This window comes from Anomaloglossus baeobatrachus, chromosome 6, assembly GCF_048569485.1.
Source record: "Anomaloglossus baeobatrachus isolate aAnoBae1 chromosome 6, aAnoBae1.hap1, whole genome shotgun sequence".
NCBI classification, from domain to species: Eukaryota; Metazoa; Chordata; class Amphibia; order Anura; family Aromobatidae; genus Anomaloglossus; species Anomaloglossus baeobatrachus.
This window is the reverse complement of record NC_134358.1, coordinates 259,047,921-259,070,998: the sequence shown is the minus strand read 5'-3', so window position 1 is coordinate 259,070,998 and position 23,078 is coordinate 259,047,921. Positions and strand designations below refer to the sequence as shown.

At 42.7% G+C, this 23,078-nt stretch overlaps 1 protein-coding gene across 1 annotated transcript in view; it reads left to right on the top strand.

The window, feature by feature from the left end:
• LOC142243187 (nucleoside hydrolase-like) overlaps positions 1-20,540 on the top strand; it is a 69,595-nt gene extending 49,055 nt beyond the window's left edge. The window contains exons 4-6 of the mRNA XM_075314827.1: positions 4,680-4,791; positions 17,337-17,473; positions 20,054-20,540. Of these exons, the coding sequence (XP_075170942.1) occupies positions 4,680-4,791; positions 17,337-17,473; positions 20,054-20,401 (597 nt within the window). The 3' untranslated portion in view covers positions 20,402-20,540. The remainder of the gene's footprint in view (positions 1-4,679; positions 4,792-17,336; positions 17,474-20,053) is intronic.
• The last annotated feature ends 2,538 nt before the right edge of the window (positions 20,541-23,078 follow it).

Here is a 23,078-nt window from a genome sequence, read left to right as displayed (position 1 = left end):
TTTGGCTGCCCTGCCTAAGGGCTATACTGAAATACACCCACTTCCTTAAAATGGACACTTAATGTTTTGAGGCCATCATGCACGTCTCTACCCAGGGACAATGTGGAGCCTCCCAATTTTTGGCTGCCCTGGCAAAGGGCTATACTGAAATACACCCACTTCCTTAAAATGGACACTTAATGTTTTGAGGCCCTCATGCACGTCTCTACCCAGGGACAATGTGGAGCCTCCCAATTTTTGGCTGCCCTGGCAAAGGGCTATACTGAAATAGACCCACTTCCTTACAATGGGCACTTCAGGTTTACAGGCCATAATGCACGGCTCTATCCAGGGACAATGTGGAGCCTCCCAATTTTTGGCTGCCCTGGCAAAGGGCTATACTGAAATAGACCCACTTCCTTAAAATGGACACTTAATGTTTTGAGGCCCTCATGCACGTCTCTACCCAGGGACAATGTGGAGCCTCCCAATTTTTGGCTGCCCTGCCTAAGGGCTATACTGAAATACACCCACTTCCTTAAAATGGACACTTAATGTTTTGAGGCCATCATGCACGTCTCTACCCAGGGACAACGTGGAGCCTCCCAATTTTTGGCTGCCCTGGCAAAGGGCTATACTGAAATAGACCCACTTCCTTCCAATGGGCACTTCAGGTTTACAGGCCATAATGCACGGCTCTATCCAGGGACAATGTGGAGCCTCCCAATTTTTGGCTGCCCTGGCAAAGGGCTATACTGAAATAGACCCACTTCCTTACAATGGGCACTTCAGGTTTACAGGCCATAATGCACGGCTCTATCCAGGGACAATGTGGAGCCTCCCAATTTTTGGCTGCCCTGGCAAAGGGCTATACTGAAATAGACCCACTTCCTTACAATGGGCACTTCAGGTTTAAAGGCCATCATGCACGTCTCTATCCAGGGACAATGTGGAGCCTCCCAATTTTTGGCTGCCCTGCCTAAGGGCTATACTATAATACACCCACTTCCTGACAATGGACACTTAATGTTTTGAGGCCCTCATGCACGTCTGTATGCAGGGGCATTGGTGAACCTCACAATTTTGGACTGCCCTGGCAAAGGAAAATACTACAAAGACTCACTTCCTCAAAATGGGCACATTAGACTCAAGAGGCCTTCATGTACGTCTCTTCTCAGGGACATCGGAGTGCCACACAATGTTTTCACGTAAAATCTTTCATGTATTAATCTCAAAAAGTAACATACACCAGATCTATCTCACTATTGGGTATGTGCCCTTAACATTTCCGCCATGAAAAAATCATTTTGGGGTCATTTTGGAAGGTTTTCTGGTGAGTCCGTAAAAATGGCGTAAAACGCGGACAAAATTGTTCACAGCTGTGACTTTTGAGTGATAAATGCTTCAAGGGGTCTTCCCCATGCTGTTGCCATGTCATTTGAGCACTCTTCTGAGACTTTTGTGCCATTTTTAGGGTTTCTCCATGCTGCCGGGAGGTCATTTCACAAAAATACTCGGGTCTCCCATAGGATAACATTGGGCTCGTTGCTCGGGCCGAGTACACGAGTATCTTGGGAGGCTCGGCCCGAGCTTCGAGCACCCGAGCTTTTTAGTACTCGCTCATCACTATTAATAGGGTTGCAGAAAATATGTGACTAGGAACGCATTGTCCTTCAGTGATGTCCTATTCCAGAACAGCAACCTCCCTGGAGTGCCCTGAAGTACAAGGTGTTCAGTGCCTAGACACATGCCCAGGGTAATAAAAGCCTGACAAGCAGTGAGCAAGACAAAAAATTGAAATGTCAAGACTGGGCCAAGAAATATCTGTTGACAGGGTTTTCAGAGGTTTTATGGACTGATGAGATGAGAGTGATTCTTGGTGGACCAGATGGATGGGCCTATGACTGGAACAATTAGTTAGGAATAGACCCCAATTTAGACACTAGCAAGGTGGAGGTGGGGTACTGTTATAGGCTGGAATTATTAAATATAAGCTAGTTGGACATTTTTCAGGTTGAAGATGAACTCAAAATCAACTTCCAAAGCTTCTGACAGCTTTTAGAAGACACTTTCTTCAAGCAATGGTAGGGGGAAAAGTTTTGCATTTTTCAAGAAAACCATTATTTTTTCCAGGACAATGCTCCCTCACACTCATAGAAGTACTCCACTGATTGGCTGTGAAGCTACACCTGTTGCAGTTGGCAACTACATCACCAGGTGTCGCCCAAGCACAACCAAACAGGATCTAATAGCAGAAACCCTAGGTGGCGCTGAACCTAGGGGAGAGAAATAGAAACAAGCCGAGGTCGATACACACAGAGGTACTAGTCCAGACCGAAAGGGGAAACCGAAGCAGAGTCAAAACACAAGCCGGAGTCGGTACACAAGGGAGTCCGTCGAAGGGAGGGGATGAGATCAGACAACAAAGGTGGGACTTGGTGAAGAATGTGGGTAATACAGAGGGAAAAGGACAGAACAGGGACGAGTTGAGACGTGGACATGAGACGGAGGGGTCACGGGGAGGTCATGGAGAGCAAACACGGGCATAGTCAGAAAGAGAAGTGGAACAGTAACGGGACAGGATCAGGGAAGACCTAAGCAAAGCCAAACCAAGCCGAGCACTTGCTGAAGCCGGAAATATCACTGGCGGCGAGGCAGCAGGGTCAGCTCCGTAATAAAGCGGAAGTGAGTCCAAAACGAGGTCTGAAGGACCCCTCCCCCAGGGTCAGGGAGAGGCCGAAAACCCGGAGGGGACCGAAAGGGGTAAACCAGCTCTGCAGGGAGCCGGCCAGCAGAGCAAGGTGAGAAACCGGCTCTGCAGGACAGCGGTAATGCAGAGCATGGTCATGACATTGGCTAGCCAGTAGAGGTCTTAAAGAATAATAATAAGATGTTCCCTTAATCTCCTGACATAAACCATATTGAGAACTCTTGTGCCCTTCTTAAAGGGAATCTGTCAGCAGGTTTTTGCTATGTAAGCCAAGGACAGAATGCTGCAAGAGTTAAAAAAAACAATACAAAACGCAACTGTACCTCACTTATCAGCATCTATGCAATTGTTTACATAATCTAAAGGGTTTATTACCCTGTGATTTGCCATTACAGGACTAGAAAAACACATGCAGGGCAGTCTGACACGCCTCCTGCTGTGATTGACACCTCACAATGTACAATTTCTATAGAGAGTCTGGTGTGGGCTGGGGCAGCTATCCCAGCCCTGCAGGGTTCCTGAACCTACATTCTTTGATTTTTTTCAAAACAGTTGCAGCCAGTAATCTATGTGATACACCATTGGATTCAGAATCTCTTTGCCTACATTATGCTGCTCTCAGGTGAGATAGCAAAAACCTGCTGGCAGATTCCTTTTAAATGAGAGATTTACATTGAAGGAAAACAGTCACCTCTTAGAACAGTGTCTTGGAGACTGTAGTTGGTGCTGCCCAAAAAGTTGACTGCCAATAGATTAAGAAACTGACAAACTCCATGGATGGAAGACTTATAACTGTTATTGAAAAGAAGGGTAGATATATTGTTCACTGATTTATTTTTGTACATCATGAGTTGTTTGGTTATTTTTCTCACTGTAACAGATGAAAATAAACATTTAAGATGGAAAATGTGTTTTTCATTTAACTGCATAATAATTCTGCACATTAATAGTTAGAACACGCGACCATATGCCAATTTGTGCAAAAAGTGATGTTTTTATTAAAGTCAGGGAGGTGAAAAAATGCGGCACAAATACAAGTGAAAAAGCAGGGCACAGGCAATCCAAGGTATTACATATGGTAGAAAGAAACCGTACGACGTACTATATTAGGTAAGTTTGTACTACCCCATCAATAATGGGATGGTATGCATTGTCAACCAGGATAGAACCCAAAAGAAAGGTAACCGGACCACAATTGATCCTATAGGTCCTATAGGTTACACATACAATTGCATGTGGATGAAATTGGGTAGAACCTCAGTATGCCCAGTGATCATCGTAGGGTGACGCAGATCACTGGGCATACTGAGGTTCTTTGTCTCCCAGGTACGTGCATATACCTTGAATGCGGTTCTACCCAATTTCATCCACATGCAATTGTATGTGTAACCTATAGGATCAATTGTGGTCCGGTTACCTTTCTTTTGGGTTCTATCCTGGTTGACAATGCATACCATCCCATTATTGATGGGGTAGTACCAACTTACCTAATATAGTACGTCGTACGGTTTCTTTCTACCATATGTAATACCTTGGATTGCCTGTGCCCTGCTTTTTCACTTGTATTTGTGCCGCATTTTTTCACCTCCCTGACTTTAATAAAAACATCACTTTTTGCACAAATTGGCATATGGTCGCGTGTTCTCTCTTCTTTCAATTATATATTAGCGACCTGTCTGGGTCTTTCACTTCACCATGTAATTTATATACTGAACTTATTACATAACAACCTATATAAGTCATGGTGTGGCTGTGGTCCTTATTTGACATTAATAGTTACCCAAGTATTATGATCACATAGATATTCTCTTAAAAAGGCAAAACCTCACTTTTTCTTGCTTTAAATATTTCAGGTTTATTAACCTGTTGGATTGACCAACAGAACTGTAATTGTTCAATGATAAAATGAATAATCAAAAATACCAATTGGCTAATAATTGTGCACACCGTGTGGTTCATTCTTTCAATTTGTTTTTTTTTTTAATTTCAGATTTCTTTAGTAGCTACAGGCCCATTGACTAACCTAGCTCTTGCCGTAAGAATGGACCCTACCTTTCCTAAGAAACTTTACAGCTTGTACATAATGGGAGGAAATATGGAATGTAAGTAACGGTATATGGCTTGTCTATATGCACTACGTTAGTATTTTGGTAAATTTAATATTGCCTATGTCTAAAGTTAGGCAAGAGAAATAGGTTTTTTCTAGTGGTTTGATAGTTGAAAGATTTATTGCTTTTGGTAGGAAAAAAAAGATATTGTAGATATACTTTTTAATGGCTAACAGAGGAGAAAATTGTTAGCCTTTAAAGGAATCTCATCTGCAAGATTGTTTCTTTCAGCTTCCTAAATAGATGAAATTACAAAAACCTGCAACTTTGCAATTTACTTCTTAGGGTGGCTTTACACGCTACGAGATCGCTACAGCGATCTCGTTGGGGTCACGGATTTTGTGACGCACATCCGGCCGCTGTAGTGATCTCGTTGTGTGTGACTCCTAGGAGCGATTTTGGATTGTTGCAAAAACGTCCGAAATCGCTCCTCGTTGACATGGGGGTCCTCTCCCAATTATCGCTGCTGTCGCTTGGGCGAAGTTGATCCTCGTCCCTGCGGCAGCACACATTGCTACGTGCGACGCCGCAGGAACGAGGAACCTCTCCTTACCTGCCACACGCCAGCAATGAGGAAGGAAGAAGGTGGGCGGGATGTTCGTCCCGCTCATCTCCGCCCCTCCGCTTTGATTGGGCGGTCGCTTAGTGATGTCGCTGTGACGCCGAGCGAACCACCCCCTTAGAAAGGAGGCGGTTCGCCGGTCACAGCGACGTTGCCGAGCAGGTAAGTACGCGTGACGCTGCCGTAGCGAACATGATCGCTACGGCAGCGATCTTCACATATCGGCATAACGATAGGGGCGGGTGCTATCACGCTCGCCATCGCTAGCATCAGCTAGCGATGTGGCAGCGTGTAAAGTCCGCTTTATTAAAAATCTTCTTTATTCACAAGTACAGAAACATTTCTAATGGTTTACATTACAACTCGTTGCATAGGTTACCAGCCACATTTATAATCGTAGGTGATGATCGTTCTAATAAATTCAGCTTTTATAAGCTGTTAGCTATAGAGCTTGTAAGTGCTGCTTTCAAGCTCTATTGATGCTGCAGAGGAAAAGCTGGCTCTGCTTTCACTATATTAGGGTTATACTGTACATTTAGAGCCAGAGCTGCAGGGATGTCACTGACACAAACTGTCAATGAAAACACAGTCCAAAAATCACAGCGGATTTTGTTATAAAGATAATTAGACATTTTGGATTGATATCTGCAGGATAAATTGAAATTGCATTGGTCAGCCTGGGCATAACATTTCAGAATATCATATCCACAATGCTGCTATACGCAGCTAATTTTCCACTACTTGCAATCAGCAGAAAATCCACTCTATATACAGCCAGTGGGAACAAAACCTTAAAATGGAATTACTCGTACATTTTTGTGAATGGAGTCAGGAAATAACTGCAATTTTCTAATACACTAGTAATGGTAATGGTTCATAATAATTACACAGTTCTCCAAGGCTAAAATTTGATAGCTGAACTCAATAAAAATAATCAAAAAATTCCATTACTTACATTTTTTCACAAACACTGACACCATATTCTTTTTCTTGCACTATACTTTGACCCTTTTGCGTGACCTTTGGTGTATGATTAGTGTGTCACCCTCACGCTGGCAGACTGCCGTTGCCACTCTGATCCGGATCCGTGGTGGCTCGAGGGGTCTCCGAGCTCGAGGAGTCGGGGTCGCGCGGCCACCCAGAATAAAAAAGGGGGTATTTACAGGGGAATATATGGAAGGTTCGTGACGCCATCCGTGGTGCGTGGTAAGATTGGAGTACCACCGCTGCGATTGGGAGTACCCGGTGGCGATGGTGCATGCAGCCAGGTGTTTAACCCCTCCACGGGTTGGGGGGATGCCCCGAAACTCTGTGATTGCGTTGGGGAGGTGCCGTCGGGCCGGTAAGGGTTAATTGCGTACTCACTCAGTCCAATAACGCTGACAATCGTAGTAAACCAAAGTTCTTAATGCACCGCAGCAGGGAGGGAGCACGCCTGGATCCCGTGCCCGTTGGTGTTGCTTGTTAGTCTGTGACCTTAACCTTGGCACCTCTTTTCTGTAGTTGGTCCCTTTTAGCATGGAACTAAACGGGTCCCACTCACCAGTATGGCTAACTGGGTGAGCTTGCTCTCAGGGTTCACACTTGGAATTTTCTGGACTATGTAGTGGGAAAGTCCTATCCCCCTCGTTGCGCTAGTACCCCGATTTTGGAGTGGGTGGAGAACGGATCTTGAAGGCTCTGTCCTCGTCTGGTAAATTATCAGGACGCCTGAAGCTACTTCCTGGCCTAGAGTCCACGTACCCTGTAGTGCCCTGGCCCCTGCCCGGTGATGGCATAAGGCTGCCAGCTGTCCTCCTCGACAGTCCGTGTCCCTTGTCATGATCCCCTGCGCCTGGGGTCCAGCCCCTACAAGGCCCAGACCAACGTCTGCCACCTAGTACACCAAGGAGCGCAGCTCCTGACCTCTCCTCTCGAGAGTCACTTCTCAACTCAGTCTTTCCTGACCTCCCCTTACCAACCCCCCAAGTGGGCGACCCTATTCCCTTCAGTTCAGCCACTGGTGTGTCTGGTGGGTGTGGTGCAGAGTCTTCCTAGGGTTTTGATTAGCTTGTTCTTAGCAACACCAAAGGTCAGGGACCCGTAACCAAGGAGGAGGTAGATATCATGCAGAAGGGCAGATTGCACAATACCCTGTGATGACCTGATAGGCCAGGGCATCACAATAGTGTCATTAGATTGGTTAGAAATTAATGTACGCTGTGCTACGATTGGATGCAGTGGGCAGGGAAGATTTTCTTAACCTAGCTTATATAGAGTGTGGTGGTGTTCATAGCATCCAATCAGAGCACAGCTTTCATTTTACCTCAGCAATATAAGAAATTAAAACCGCCCTGTGTTTTTTTGCTGTGGGTGGTAAAGGCAGGTTTTCTGTAAAGCGGACTTTACATGCTATGATATATCTAACAATATGTCGTCGCAGTCACGTCGTTAGTGACGCACATCCGGCATCGTTTGATATATCGTAGTGTGTGACAGCTACGAGCAACTGTGATCATGCAAAAATACTCACCTTATCGTTGCTGGTTTACACGTTGCTCATTTTCTAAAAAACGAACGTCCGGTTGTTCATTGTTCCTGAGGCAGCACACATCGCTCCGTGTGACACCCCGGAAATGATGAACTGCAGCTTACCTGCGTCCCGCCGGCAATGTGGAAGGAAGGAGGTGGGCGGGATGTTGTTATGTCCTGCTCATCTCCGCCCCTCCGCTTCGGTTGGCCGGCTGCTGAGTGGCGTCGCGGTGATGCCGAACATCCCTCCCACTTCAGGAAGAGGATGTTTGCCGCCCACAGCGAGGTCGTTTGGAAGGTAAGTACGTGTGACGGGGGTTACAACATTGTGCGACACGGGCAACAAATTGCCCGTGCCGCACAAACGATGGGGGCAGGTGTGATTGCACGATAAATTGTAACGTGTAAAGCAGCCTTTAGACAGAGTTCATGAGTGTGGTGATGTGCTTACCATGATTCCTTTCAGTATTTGGTGGTTGTGGTGGATTAAGCTTCTGTTTCTAACAATGTGATCTAAATGGCTACACGCAGGTGTCGTAATTCACATAACTTTTGCTACATTTATGGTTGTTTTGTAGTGAAGAAACAACAAAAGAACATTATGGACTTATGCGGGCTTTACACGAGACGACTGATCGTGCGATGCATCGTCGAGGTCACGGTTTTCGTGACGCACATCCGGCATCATACACGATGTCGTCTCGTGTGACACCTCCTAGCGACGCAGTATCGCTCACAAATCGTGAGTCGTGTACTCATCGCTAGGTTTCATAAAATTGTTTAATTAAAATGGCGCCGGTTGTTCATCGTTTCCGTGGCATCACACGTTGCTCCGTGTGACACCACGGGAACGATGAACAAAGCTTACCTACGTCCCGCGGCACCCGCCGGCTATGTGGAAGGAAGGAGGTGGGCAGGATGTTTACATCCCGGTCATCTCCGCCCCTCCGCTTCTATTAGCCGGCTGCCGTCTGACGTCGCTGTGACGCCGAACGTCCCTCCCACTTCAGGAAGTGGACGTTCATCGCCCACAGCGAGGTCGTCCCGAAGGTAAGTGCGTGTGATGGGGGTTAAACGAGTTTGTGCGCCACGGGCAGTGATTTGCCCGTGATGCAAAAACGACGGGGGCGGGTACGATCACTCGTGCTATCGCACAATAGATCGAGCAGGCTTTAGTTATAAAAGTACATTATCCGTACTCTGGTGTACATCTAATGGATCAGTTCAAGTCTTTGGCTCCACATGTAATGTGTTCTGTTTCTTTAGAAGAACTAAGACAGTGGTCTAAAAGGGGAGAAAGGGGACTTTAAAATTGGCGTGCCTATGATCTGGAAGGAACTGCAAAATCATAGTGATGACTGCTAGTGTTGTACGTGCAACGTGGAAAGATTCAACCTTAAAAATAAAAAGGAAATTATATATCCGTATCTCCAGTCAGCGATTCGTCCAGTGCCTCACGTTCCGGGAATAGACAATGAGGAGGCCCTGGTGACTAAACCAAAAACGGCTTATTAACTACATACTGATTCAGGATTATGAGAGATAATGATATGACACAAGTAACAGTGGTAAAACAGAGTACTTAACATAGGGTAAATCAGCAACATAGATATCTGATATCATTTACCATTTTCCTCTGATTTCTGTCGCATGTGCTATGACACATGCGACAGAAAACTGCTCCCCAGGCCCTGCCAGGTCACCCCCTATAATCCCACCGGTGTTCCCCAGTGTCCCCCGTACCTTTTACAGCCTTCATCCACCGCAATCCCTCCTCCTTCACAGTGCACGCTGCTCACATGTGCAGAGCAGCTGACAGCTCAGCTTCCTGCCTTCAGAAAGCTGCTCGCACACCGCTGCTGTGACCCGGGGAGAGTGGGTGCAGATTCTTTGCACCCACTCTCCTCAAATGGAGGGTCTGCATGCCTAGAAAATGGGGGATACGTTCCCTGAGCGTGCCCCCCATATTCTACAAGGTCCAGAGTCGTCGTGGGACTTCCAAAATGGATTACTGTGGACCCGATTTTTTTTTTTTTTTTTTTCTTTTTTTTCTTTTCAATAAATTGGTGAAAGAGGGAATGATTTGGGAGTGTTTTTTCAAATAATTTTTTTTTTTTGTTGTCAATTTTTTTTTTTATTACTGTCAATTAGTTATGTCTGGTATCAGATAGACGCCGTGACATCACTAATTGCTGGGCTTGATGCCAGGTGACATTGCACATCTGGTATCAACCCCATTTATTACCCTGTTTTGCCACCGCACCAGGGCAACGGGATGAGTTGGGGCGAAGCGCCAGGATTGGAGCATCTAATCGATGCGCCACTTCTGGGGCGGCTGCAGCCTGCTATTTTTAGGCTGGGATGAGTCCAATAACCATGGCTCTGCCCACCCTGAGAATACCAGACCCCAGCTGTCAGCTTCACCTTTGCTGGTGATCTAATTTGGGGGGACCCCACGTTTGTTTGTTTTTTAATTATTTATTTATAAAAAAAAAAAACAGCTTGGGGAGCACTCCAAATTGATCACCAGACAAGATGAAGCTGTCAGCTGTCGTTTGCAGGCTACAGCTGTCTGCTTTACCCTAGCTGGCTATCAAAAATAAGGGGGACCCCATGTCATTTATTTTAATTATTTATTTATTTTTTTGGGCTAAATACAAGGCTAGGCACCCTTTAGTGCCACATGAAAGGCACTAAAGGGCGCCAGCTTAGAATATGCAAGGGGGGTGGGACGTTATATATATATATGTTTGACATCTATCCATTCATCCATTGTAGCATTTTAGGTTGTGTGCCCACAATCAGGGTTTGCAGCGTTTTGGGTGCAGAGTGTTTTCCCTGCATCCATAACGCTGTGTTGTGCAGTAGAAGCACAGTGGAAGGATTTTTAGTAATCCCATGCCCACTGTGCTTCTTTTCTCCGCAGCATAAACTGACCTGTGGTGCAGCTTCCCAAGCATCAGCAAGTCAATTTATGCTGCGGAGACAAGAGTTTTCTTTGCAGGTAGAATAGAGCTAAAGTCCACAGCAGCCTAAACCCAAATCCTGGGCATGGGCAGCTGCGTTCTCCCGTGGACAACACATCTCTTCAGGAAGGCTGACACTGTGTAGTAGACGCCGTGTCGCTGGATCATGGCCACATAGCCTAACAGTGAGAATATTGTTGCCACAGCAACATTTTTGTGAAGTACCTGTGGATTCAAAATGCTTACTATACTCCTGAATAAAATCCTTGAGGGGTCCAGTTTCCAAAATGGGGTCACGTGTGGTGGGTTTCTGATGTATAGGTACCCAAGAGGCCCTGCTAATGTGACATGGTGCGCGCAATTTGTTTCAACTTTTCCAAAATTCAAATTGTGCTCCTTCCATTCCAAGCCCTCCCATTTATCCAAACAGAGGTTTTTGGCCACATGTGGGGTATCCCTGCGCTCACAAGAAATTGGATAACAACCTGTGGGGTCCACGGTTTGTTGTTGCCTCTTGAAAAAGTGAGAAATGTGATGCTAAATCAACATTTTTGTGAAAAAAATGAAAATTTTCAATATGGCAACCTAAGCTTATGAAATTCTGTGAAGTATTCTTGAGGTGTCTTGTTTCCAGAATGGGGTCACTTGTGGGGGACCTCCACTGTTTAGGCACCTTAGGGGCTTTCCAAATGCGAAATAACGTCCGCTAATTATTCCAGCCAATTGTTCAGTCAAATGGCACTTTTTCCCTTCCGAGCCCTGCTGTGCACCCAAGCAGTTGATTTCCACCACACATAAGGTATCAGCATACTCAGGATAAATTGCACAATAAATTTTATGCTGATTTTTTTCCTTTTACTCTTGTTAAAATAAAAAAAGCTATCTGGTTGAAGTAACAATTTTGTGGTAAAAATGTATTTTTTTTTATTTTCACAGCTCAACATTATAAACTTCTGTGAAGCACCTAGGGGTTCAGGGTACTCACCAAACATCTAGATAAATTCCTTGAGGGGTCTATTTTCCAGAATGGGGTCACTTGTAGGGGACCTCCACTGTTTAGGCACCTCAGGGACTCTCCTTATGCAACATGGCGTCTGCTATTGATTCCAGCCAATTTTGCAGTCAAATGGCGCTCTTTCCCTTCCAAGCCCTGCCGTGTGCCCAAACAGTTGATTTCCACCACATATACCGATATCACAGCGTGTAAAGTACCCTTAAAAGAAGAGAACCTGCTAGCTTCTTTTACTTGTTTTTCATGGTACAGTAGCAGAAAAAAGGAATTTCTTCCATACTTTTCTGAAAACAGTGCTCTAGTGTATTGTAGTAATATTCCTGGGAAAAATGTATTTTATAGTGTGAGTGAGTGGAGACTCTATTGATTCATCCCAAAAAAATCTGAAAGCTGTGCTACTGCACAATGGTAGCAAGTATGCTTCAGGGCCTGTAGGGCATTTTGTGCACTTGAAGGAAAGCATTGAGAATATAGACTTTATTCTCAAGAACCTTAACTACAACGATCAAGGATGATCAATATGTGGTGCTCTGAACAGTGTCTCTTTGTCCTTTGGGCAGCAAGGAGGATACACAAAGTACCCATGTTTTTTTGTGTTAAAGGTACAGCCGGGATAGGACTTATCACTGCATCCCAAAAAATTGGCCAACAAGAACATCTTGTAATCTAGACTTAACAACATAGTTGCAGAAAGTTTAGTTGAGTTCACTAAAGTTCCCCTGCTACTACTCTGCATTAAGTTTGGACTTATGACGCAGTTTATGAAAGTTCTACCAAAAGAAGAAGAAACTTTTAAGTACCAAGTTTCAGGGACTGTCTGAAGCAAAACTTTAAGAAGGCATTTTTGTGGGTCCAAATATTCGGAACTCATGAAGGATGACATATTGAAAACAAAAATGAAAGCTGTTGAGAAAAGGACTTGGGATTCTTTTAAAGAAGTAGTGAAGTAATTTCTAGGTAACATTAAAGATAAAAAATTTAAGTCTGTCTTGGAGAACATGATGAAACATTTCAAAGCTTTGGGTTGTCATGAGTTAGGAGTTATAATTTTACATTCCCATTTGGACTACTTTCCTTGAAACCTTGGTGGTGATAGCGAAGATAAAGGGAAAAATGTAATCAGGATATCAAGGAGATGGAACGACGATTCCAAGGTAGATGGAGTGTGAACATGATGGAGGAAAACTACTGGATGCTTCACAGAAAAGATCCACAAGTCTTCTATAAGAGAACAGGTATCAAGAGAAGGTTTGTCGAGAAAAGGAAAAAAGGAAAAGGCGCAAGAATTAATTTCCAAGAAAGTTACAGAACGAATGTTGAATAACTGTTTATATATAATATTGTGCACATTTTGAGTGTGCTTTGTGCAAAATCCATAAATGATAGTTGAAAATAGAAGTGTTTTTTTTTTCTTTAATCAGGGCATAAGAAAACATAAAAATCAGTCATTGGATTTGAAAAAATGTTATAACCCAAATTTTACATACCTATATTGCAAAGGAGAATAAAGGGCCAAATGTAATTAGTGAAGCATGAAGTAACATAAAATAATTTCGAAAAAATGTGCAGAAAAAGACCATGAAATTATAAAATACATTTTTATTAATATATTTTAAAATAGAAGTGATATCACAAATAGCCAGTAGGTGACACCACAAAACCAATAATAATAATAATAATATCACAAATACGGTAGCTAGTAGGTGGCAAAACCAATAATAACCAGTAGGTGGCACTACAAATCCAATAATCACAATTGCAATATCTCAAATAGCCAGTAGGTGGCACCACAAAACCAATACAATCACAATAACAACAGAGTGTATCTATAAACATCACTGCAAAGTGAAGTATAATGGAATAGACCTCCTAGTGAAGTTAAATACTGAGGGTTTAAATCACTAATAGAATCAAAATTAGAAGGATATAAAGTGCATAGATTAATTGTATTACCACAATATATAGCGTGGTGCCACAGTCTTTATTTTGGTGATATAATTCATCTATGCAAAGTGTAAGCTTAAATGTTAACCCGGCTCCATAGACAGCAGTTGCCAGCTGTGCTTCACCTTCATGCAGATGCCATGAAATGTAATTGCAAACATTAAATAGATAATGGAAAAGGCCAAAGAATACAACAAGGAGATCTATTTGTGCTACATCGATTACAGCAAAGCCTTTGACTGTGTTGATCACCAGAAACTTTGGAGTACTATGAAGGATATGAGTGTGCCAAAACATCTGTTCAGCCTCATTAGGAACCTTTTCCTCAACCAAGAAACAACAGAGTGTCAAGATGGAAAGCTGAAACATGGGAGTCCGACTTAGTACAAAGAAGACAAAGATACTGACTATTGCCAGGTACAACCGGGTCACATTTGAGATGAAAGGTGACAAACTGGAAGTTGTAAAGTACTTCAACCTATTCGGATCAATGATCACATGTGGCGCCCCTGCGGCTTCAGGCGCCACAGGGTACTGCACCTCACCCGAGGTGCAATTTTCATCTCGGATATGGAGCAGGTAATCACCAGTAAACTACCACCACAACACATCCAACACATAACACGAGAGGTCTTCCACTGGGACTCGGCTAGGGTAGGTGCCAGGGGTGGCCATCACAAGGTATGGGTCCTCTTGCCCACTAGTTCAGCAATTCGGGAGGTGGGGCACCTGCAGGGGAAGTTAGGAGCCATCTCACACATTATGCAGTTAGCACCAGGCAGCGGTCTGTGCCAGGTGGGACTTGGAAACAGACGTTAGTCAGAAGTGTCAAGGACAGAAAAGGGGCCTGTGGTCTGGAGCTGGAGGCTCGACCCGGTTCTTAGGAAGAAGGGGGATCCCAGGGTTCGCAGCAGGCACCCGTGACCTGTTCCATGGCCTAGGAGCTGGGTTGGAGGGAAGACCACTGGAAAGGACACAGAGATAAAATGCCAGCCTTGACCTCCGAACTATCCGGGATCGGCTGGAGCCTAGTGGGACACAGCACTCCAAAGGAGTTGTGATTTCACTGAGTAAAGAACTTGAACTGCACTGTGTTGTCCCATCATTGCTGGCGATCCCATCATTGCGCCCCTGTGCCATATGCAACTACTACACCAACCATCCGCCCTGGTGCCTAGCTCTACCTGTGGAGAGCTGCAACACCTGAGCTGTGACACCATCTGACCCAGAAGAGAGATGCTTCCCGCAGCAGCTTATCAATAGCCACATACTACAAATGGCGTCATGAATACCTACTTCCATCATCCCCATCCCCATCTTTATTGACATCGATGGGGTCATGGAACCAGGTTAGGCCGCTGTGACAACCCGAATCGACACCGGCCCAGTGACGAGTGTCCACCCAGCGATCCCGTGGGTGCATCACATAAGAAGGGAGAAAATCACTGGAGAAGGAGATCATGGTCAAAAGAATAGAAGGAACAAGGTGAAGGGGAAGACCATTAACCTAATGGCTTGATACAATCAAGATAATGGCAGAGAAAACTCTGGTGGACCTATCTTGGCTTGCACAACATCGATCTTCCTACACAGCGTTCATCCATCATGTCACCATGGCTCTAGATTGAGCTGAAGACCATTAACCCCTTCACAACTGACTGATTTTGCGCTTTCCATTTTTTTTTCGCCTCTCTTCTTCCAAGAGCCATAACTTTTTTTTATTTTTTCCGTCAATATAACCATGTGAGGGCTTGTTGTTTGTGGAACGAGTTTTACTTTTAAATGAAGCTATGAGTTTTATTATGTAGTATACTGGAAAACAGCAAAAAAAATCCAAATGCAGAAAAATTGCAAAAAAAGTGCGATTGCACGATGGGTTTTGAGATATTTTATTCACTGTGTTCACTATATGGTAAAACTGATGTGTTGGTGTGATGCTTGAGGTTGGTGTGAGTTTGTAGACATCAAACATGTATAGGTTTACTTTTATCGAAGGGGTTAAAAAAAATCTGAAGTTTGTGCAAAAAAGTGTTGCACGTTTTATGCCATTTTCCACGACCTGTAGCCTTCTCATTTTTCGTGATCTATGGCTCAGTGGCGGCTTATTTTTTCTGTCTCAAGCTGATGTTTTTAATTGTACCATTGCGTAGATGCTATCTTTTGAGCGCCTGTTACTACATTTTGCGCAAAATTTGTGACGACCATAAAACGTAATTTTGCCGTTTGGAATTTTTTTGCTGCTGCGCTGTGTACCGATCAGATTAATTGATTTTATATTTTGATCGGGCATTTCTGAATGTGGCGATACCAAATGTGTGTATATTTTTTATTTTGTTAACCCTTTAATTTTTAATGGGGCGAAAGGGGGGTAATTTGAACTTTTAAGTTTTTTTTTATTTTTTTAAATTTTTCAAAACTTTTTTTTTATTTTATTAGTCCCCCAGCCTACAGGGCTATAAGGATCAACTATCCGATCGCTCATTCTTTTCTCCCAATCAGAGCAGCATCGCTCAGATGAAAGAGAAATGATCATCTCTTGTACCCTGCAGTACTCGGCTGCTGGTTACAGGACCAGAGCCCTCTGAGCTACAGGAGTCTTCACACTACCCTGTGCTACCATGACAACCATCGGATCCACGTGATCACGTCATGTGAATTCCGGTGGTGGGCGGTGAGTACAGATCTACCGCGATTTCCATTAAAATTGCGCTGTCACATTTTGACAGCACTATAAGGGGTTAACCGCTACGGGTGGATAATGATTCCATTCATGCCTGCAAGGCACACATGTCAGCTATACAAATCAGCTGACATGTGCGCGGATCTTCCCCCGGCTGCCCGCGGCAGCCGGTGAAGATTAACACTATGACCGCTAGGACGTAACTTTACTGCTCGCAGTCATTAAGAGGTTATTAAACAATAATAAATACTCTTTTAATTTTATTTTTTGCTCTATTGCCCTAATAACTAGAATAAAAGAATGATCAAAACATCATATGGCTTTAATAATTACACTTTGTCCAGCAAAAAAATAAGCTCATTAATGGTAAAAGAAAACTTACTGCTCTCAGAATATAGCAAAGTGAACTAAATTTGTAAAAGTAGCAAAAATATACAATTTGGAAATTATGTAACCCTACTGATCCCTAGAATAAAGTTAAGGGGCTATTTTTACTGCACATATACAGAATAAAAAAAGAGATATTGCAACTTTTTTTCCAGTGCACATAACATTTTATTTTTTGATAAAGTAAATGGTGGCACAATAACAACTTGTTTCACCAAAGACAAGCTCTCATATAAATACATCAGAGCTATGGTGGCATCATCTATAGTCTGATAGATATATAATAGAATGCACTCTGCATTTTATATGTTTGGAAAACCGCTTTAGGAATTACAGCATTGTCTATTGTGCCCATTTTGGATTTACTCGGCGCCAGGTGTCAGAATATGTTATGGTATATTCAGATGCAAATGTTGCACTACATTACTTTGTTGCCTTGTAAAGTCATGTTACTAATGAGATATTTCTTTGTCTTAGCAAGAGGAAATACTTCAGCTTGTGGAGAATTCAACTTCCTTGCCGATCCAGAAGCCGCTTATATTGTCCTCAATGACTACTTGTGTACAACCTATATTGCTACATGGGAATTTTCATGTCGTCACAAGCTCTCATGGGTAAGAAGAACCTAAAAATTCCAAAGTCTAATGTATGCTAATATCATATCTTAACGGTTTATAGGGAATCATCAGATGATGCTCCCTTCTAGTCACTTGACCGCTATATCCAATCACAGGCTCCATTGGTCCTCTGACAAGAGGCATAGATGCTCACGGTGTTGGTGAAGACCACCAGGGTAACCTGCCCTGGATCCATGGCAGTGACGGCAGTTGACTATGTCTGGCTTTGTTATTTTGACCCCATCAATAATATACCTGATAGGTTATCTGGCCAAATAAAAACAATTTAACACCTTCTAGGCATCTGCCATACATGTATAACGGATGTTGGATGCAGGTCTGTAGAGTGGGCTCAATTTTTGTGTTGTAAAAGAAGCTCCCTTCATTAGAAACTTCACATAGTTCTAATCACGGCTGCTTAATTTCTTTAATGTCACCATGAATCACTGGCAGTGATCCCCCGGTGTGCTGATTCAGGTACCTATCACCCTACCCTATGATGCCATGGCAGCTGGTGACATGCTGAAGGTTGTAGGCTGAGCTACTGTTCACTGCAATATCGAAGTAATGATAATAATAATAATAATAATAATGATAATAATAAACGATGTAAGGCATAAAAATGAAATGCCATAATTGCCAATTTATGGTTGCCCTCCACCTTCACAAAAATTCAGATACAAATGATCAAAACAGTGTATGTATCACAATATAGCAATTATAAGGTGAGTTCACCATGCAAAAAAAAACAATAAGCAGTCCCAGAGTGCCGTCCACACAATCATGCATATTTTAGAAAATTGAGACAGAGATTCCATATTTTTTTTTACATTTTTATCCAATTATTTAAATAAAAGCAAAGCAAAATTTATAAGTTTAAATTCATAGTAAAAATACTGACCTGGAAATGCATAATGTTAGATAATTTCTAACCGCGCATTGAATGAGATAAGAACTAAAACAAAAACGACAATTCATCATTTCACTGGACTATGTCACCCAGTTTTCAGCTTATCGTAGGATAAATGAATGGGCTCATTCAAAACTACAATTTGTGTCCCAAAAACAAGACCTCACATACAGTGGCATGCAACAGTTTGGGCACCGCTGGTTAGAATACTGTTATTGTGAACAGTTAAGCAATTTGAAGATGAAATGATGAGTGATGGGCAGACTCAAAGATAACCGAGACCAGCGGACCTAACTAGATTTAAAAAAAAATCTGGTTCCGGCCCAGAATTGAACCCGGTTATCTGCCTGGACGCTGGTCCCCATAGAAGTCTATGGGGACCAGAATCTGGAGGTTAAAAATGGTGGTAGAAGACACAGGGGGATAGGAGCAATCTCTACATACTTACTGAGTCCCCGATGCATCTGTACCTGCTCCCGTGTCCGCTCATTCACTTCCAGGGCGGCTCATGTATCTTCATGCATATGCACTGCTTCCTTGGCCCACCGGTGTCTGTGATTGGTTGCAGTAAGACACGCCTCCACCCTGAGTGTCAGCGTGTCAGCTGAATGCTGTCAATCACAGGCACTATGTGCATCTATCATGGTATAAAAATAAATAAATTAATTGGCCTAGGGTCCCCCATTTTATGATACCGAGCACAGATAAAGCATACAGATACAGGCTGCAATTCCCAGGGAATTGCTCCGGATCTGGCAATTCGGGAAATAAAAAAAAATAAAGGAAAAATACTTGAGGCCCGGTACTTAGGTACGTTTGAAACCGCGCAGATCCGGACTTTTATAGTCTTGGTTCGCCCATCACTAGAAATGATCTTTAAAAGACACACAGGTAAAGATTACGCATTTCCTTTGTATTTTAGGCCCCCAAAATTATTTCCATCTTTTACATTTTTAAATTAACAAAAAAGGAAAATGGGTCGATGTATGGTTAGCACCTAGTAGCACCTTCTTTGACAGATATCATAGCTTCCTGACTCCACATACGGCAGTCAGACTAGTTACTTGAATCAATGCCCAATCACAGAATCTAGGACACATAACCAGTAATATTATATTTTTCTAGAAAAGCATCCAGGCCTCTCTTACATTTTAGTAATGAATCAACCATTACAACATTAAGTGGTAGAGAGTTCCATAGTCTCAATGTTCTTACAGTAAAGAATCTGCATCTATGATTATGAATAATCCTCCTGTCCTCTAACCGTAGTGGATGCCCCCTTGTCCCTGTTGCAGGTTTAGGTGTGAAAAGATCATTGAAAGGTTTCTGCCTCTTCATATATTTGTACATTGTAATTAGATCTCCCCTAAGCTAGGTTTTTTCCAAACTGAATAACTCCAACCTGTCTTGGTACACCAATTCCTTTAATAGCCTTGGTTGCTTTTCTCTTTACCCTCTCTAGTTCAGCTTTGTCCTTCTGATATACCGGAGACCAAAATTGTACACAGTATTCTTAGTGTGGTCACACTAGTGACCTGTATAGGGGTGAAACTATGTTCTTCTCATGAGGATCTATGCCTGTTTTAATGCATCCTATGTTATATTATGCAGAAGTAAATAGTCCTCATACTACATGGTACCTAATATTTTCTGTTTTGATCACACAGGAGTGGTATGATGAATGGGTGAATATGGGGACCAAGAAATCAGACTTTATAAAGAAGATCTATGCCCACAGCTTACAATACTCTAGGAGTGAGAAGGAGCAGAAGGCCCTTGTGGATGGACCTGGATTTGTTCCCTGTGATTCCTTTGCAATGGCGGCAGCTATTGATGGCGATATAGTTACAAAGGTCATTGAATGTGCAGTAACTGTGGAGCTGTATGGAAAATATGCTCGTGGAATGATGGTACTGGATTTAATCGATGATCTTAAGAAAACACACAAGGCCTTTGTGATGAATGGATGTGATATGGAAAAGTTTAAAGCACTTTTGGAATCCACTATCAGATAATCTGGTTGTATTATATATGTAACATAGGCACTTAGTAAGCTTTATATGCAGTAGAGTCAAGATTGTGTATCAGACTGGGCTTGTTCATGATGGAATCCTTTATACTTAGTAATAAGTATTAAAGTGCATATGACTACAATCTGTTCTCATTCTTTGTTCTTAGTTCATTTGAAGGAGACCCTAAATGAAGATGGTATCTTATTCTAGATCCCCACCTGGCAGCTTTCTGCTCACTTTTACATTTGGGCCTTTAATAATTAAGACTGGCATTGCATATACCATAATGGACATGCAGGAACAACATAAGCCAAAATGATAAAGAAACTTACTCCACTCAGTGAATTTTGCTCATCTTCTCAGTGGTCTGTGCCTTGACAGAAATGTTACTCTAGTCATTAACTGGAGTGACATTTCTGGATTAAGAAAGGACTTGCAGTATTGATGAATTTGACTGGCAAGTTAAGCCACAACCTATACAGTTCGGCTCCTCCTCAGCTCTTCTGTTTTTTTTGCAGAGCTGATGTAAAAGTGCCAAAAGTAGCAACAATATTGCACAACTCATCTTTGTGCCCAAAACTTTGTGACTTTACAAAGTATTTTACACCAGTTGTCTGGCAGAAACACTGATACATGTTCCCCGATCTTCCTTACTAATGCAGAATTAAGAAGCAGATAAAATGCCGGGAAGGAATGGGTTAATATTGTCGCGCTGCCATACAACCTCTTCCTTTCCAGCATTTTATCTGCTTCATCTTGCATGGGGACTGCAACAGCTGTTTCATTGTTTCATGCCATCATAGGGGAGCAAGCTACCTTTATCAACTTGAGATGACCATCACCTAGGTAAAGGTGGTGTCACAAACAGCGACGGCGACAACGACGTCGCTGCTACGTCACCATTTTCTGTCACGTGGCAGCGACGTCCTGTCGCTGACGCTGTGTGTGACATCCAGCAACGACCTGGCCCCTGCTGTGAGGTCGCCGCTCGTTGCTGAATGTCCAGCTTCATTTTTTGCTCGTCGCTCTCCCGCTGTGAAGCACACATCGCTGTGTGTGACAGCGAGAGAGCGACGAACTGAAGCGAGCAGGGAACCAGCTTCTGGCAGCCTGCGGTAATCTGTAAGCAAGGTAAACATCGGGTAACCAAGAAGCCCTTTCCTTGGTTACCCGATATTTACCTTAGTTACTAGCACCGCCGCTCTCACGCTGCCAGTGCCGGCTCCCTGCTCCATGCACTCCTAGCCAGAGTACACATCGGGTTAATTACTTTGTCACCTACTATCTTCAATAAAAAAAATGTATCAACATGGTTGGGAAGGATAATGGCTTTTTTTAAAAAACAAAAAACAAACAAAACAAAACTAAAAAAGAAGCAAGAGGAGTTTGGTCACAATATAACTACTTGTTTCAACTGAGTCTAGTTTATTTTTATAACACTTAAAGGGGTTGTACCATAAGCAAAGTTCATGTTAATCAATACATCTTGAAGTAATAATGATTTCCACAATTGGATATGTCCCATTACTTGCCAAATTAGCAATTTTCATTTTTTTTTTATTAAATGACAAATTTTTAATGATTTGGGTACTATCAATATATGAATCAGAAACATAATTTACCAAATTATAATTAATAATACTAATTATTACATCCAGAATAATAATTAATAGTTATTGATTATTAATAATTATTAATAATAATCATTAACCCCTTCACCCCCGGCCACTAAAACACCCTAATGACCGGGCCATTTTTTGCAATTCTGACCAGTGTCACTTTGACAGGTTATAACTCTGGAACGCTTCAACGGATCCTGGCGATTCTGACATTGTTTTTTCGTGACATATTGTACTTCATGTCAGTGGTAAATTTAGGCCGATATTTTTTGCGTTTATTTGTGAAAATTTAGGAAATTTGGCGAAAATTTTGAAAATTTCGCAAATTTCAAACTTTGAAAATTTATGCCCATAAATCTGAGAGATATGTCACACAAAATAGTTACTAAATAACATTTCCCACATGTCTACTTTACATCAGCGCAATTTTCGAAACAAATTTTTTTTCCGTTAGGAAGTTAGAAGGGGTCAAAGGTCATCAGCAAATTCTCATTTTTCCAACAAAATTTACAAAATAATTTTTTTAGGGACCACATCACATTTGAAGTGACTTTGAGAGGCCGAGGTGACAGAAAATACCCAAAAGTGACCCCATTCTAAAAACTACACCCCTCACACTGCTCAAAACCACATCCAATAAGATTATTAACCCTTTAGGTGCTTCACAGGAACCAAAGCAATGTGGAAGGAAAAAATGAAAATTTTACTTTTTAACACAAAAATGTTACTTTAGCCATAAAATTTTCATTTTTACAAGGGAGAAAAGAGAAAGTACACAATACAATTTATTGTGCATGTTCTCCTGAGTACGCTGATACCCCATATGTGGTAAAAATCAATTGTTTGGGCGCACGGCAGAGCTCGGAAGGGAAGGAGCGCCATTTGAATTTTTGAACGCAAAATTAGCTGCACTCATTAGCGGACGCCATGTCGGGTTTGAAGACCCCCTGAGGTGCCTAAACAATGGAGCTCCCCCATAAGTGACCCCATTTTGGAAACTAGAGGCCTCAAATAATTTTTCTAGATGTTTGGTGAGCACTTTGAACCCCTGGGGGCTTCAC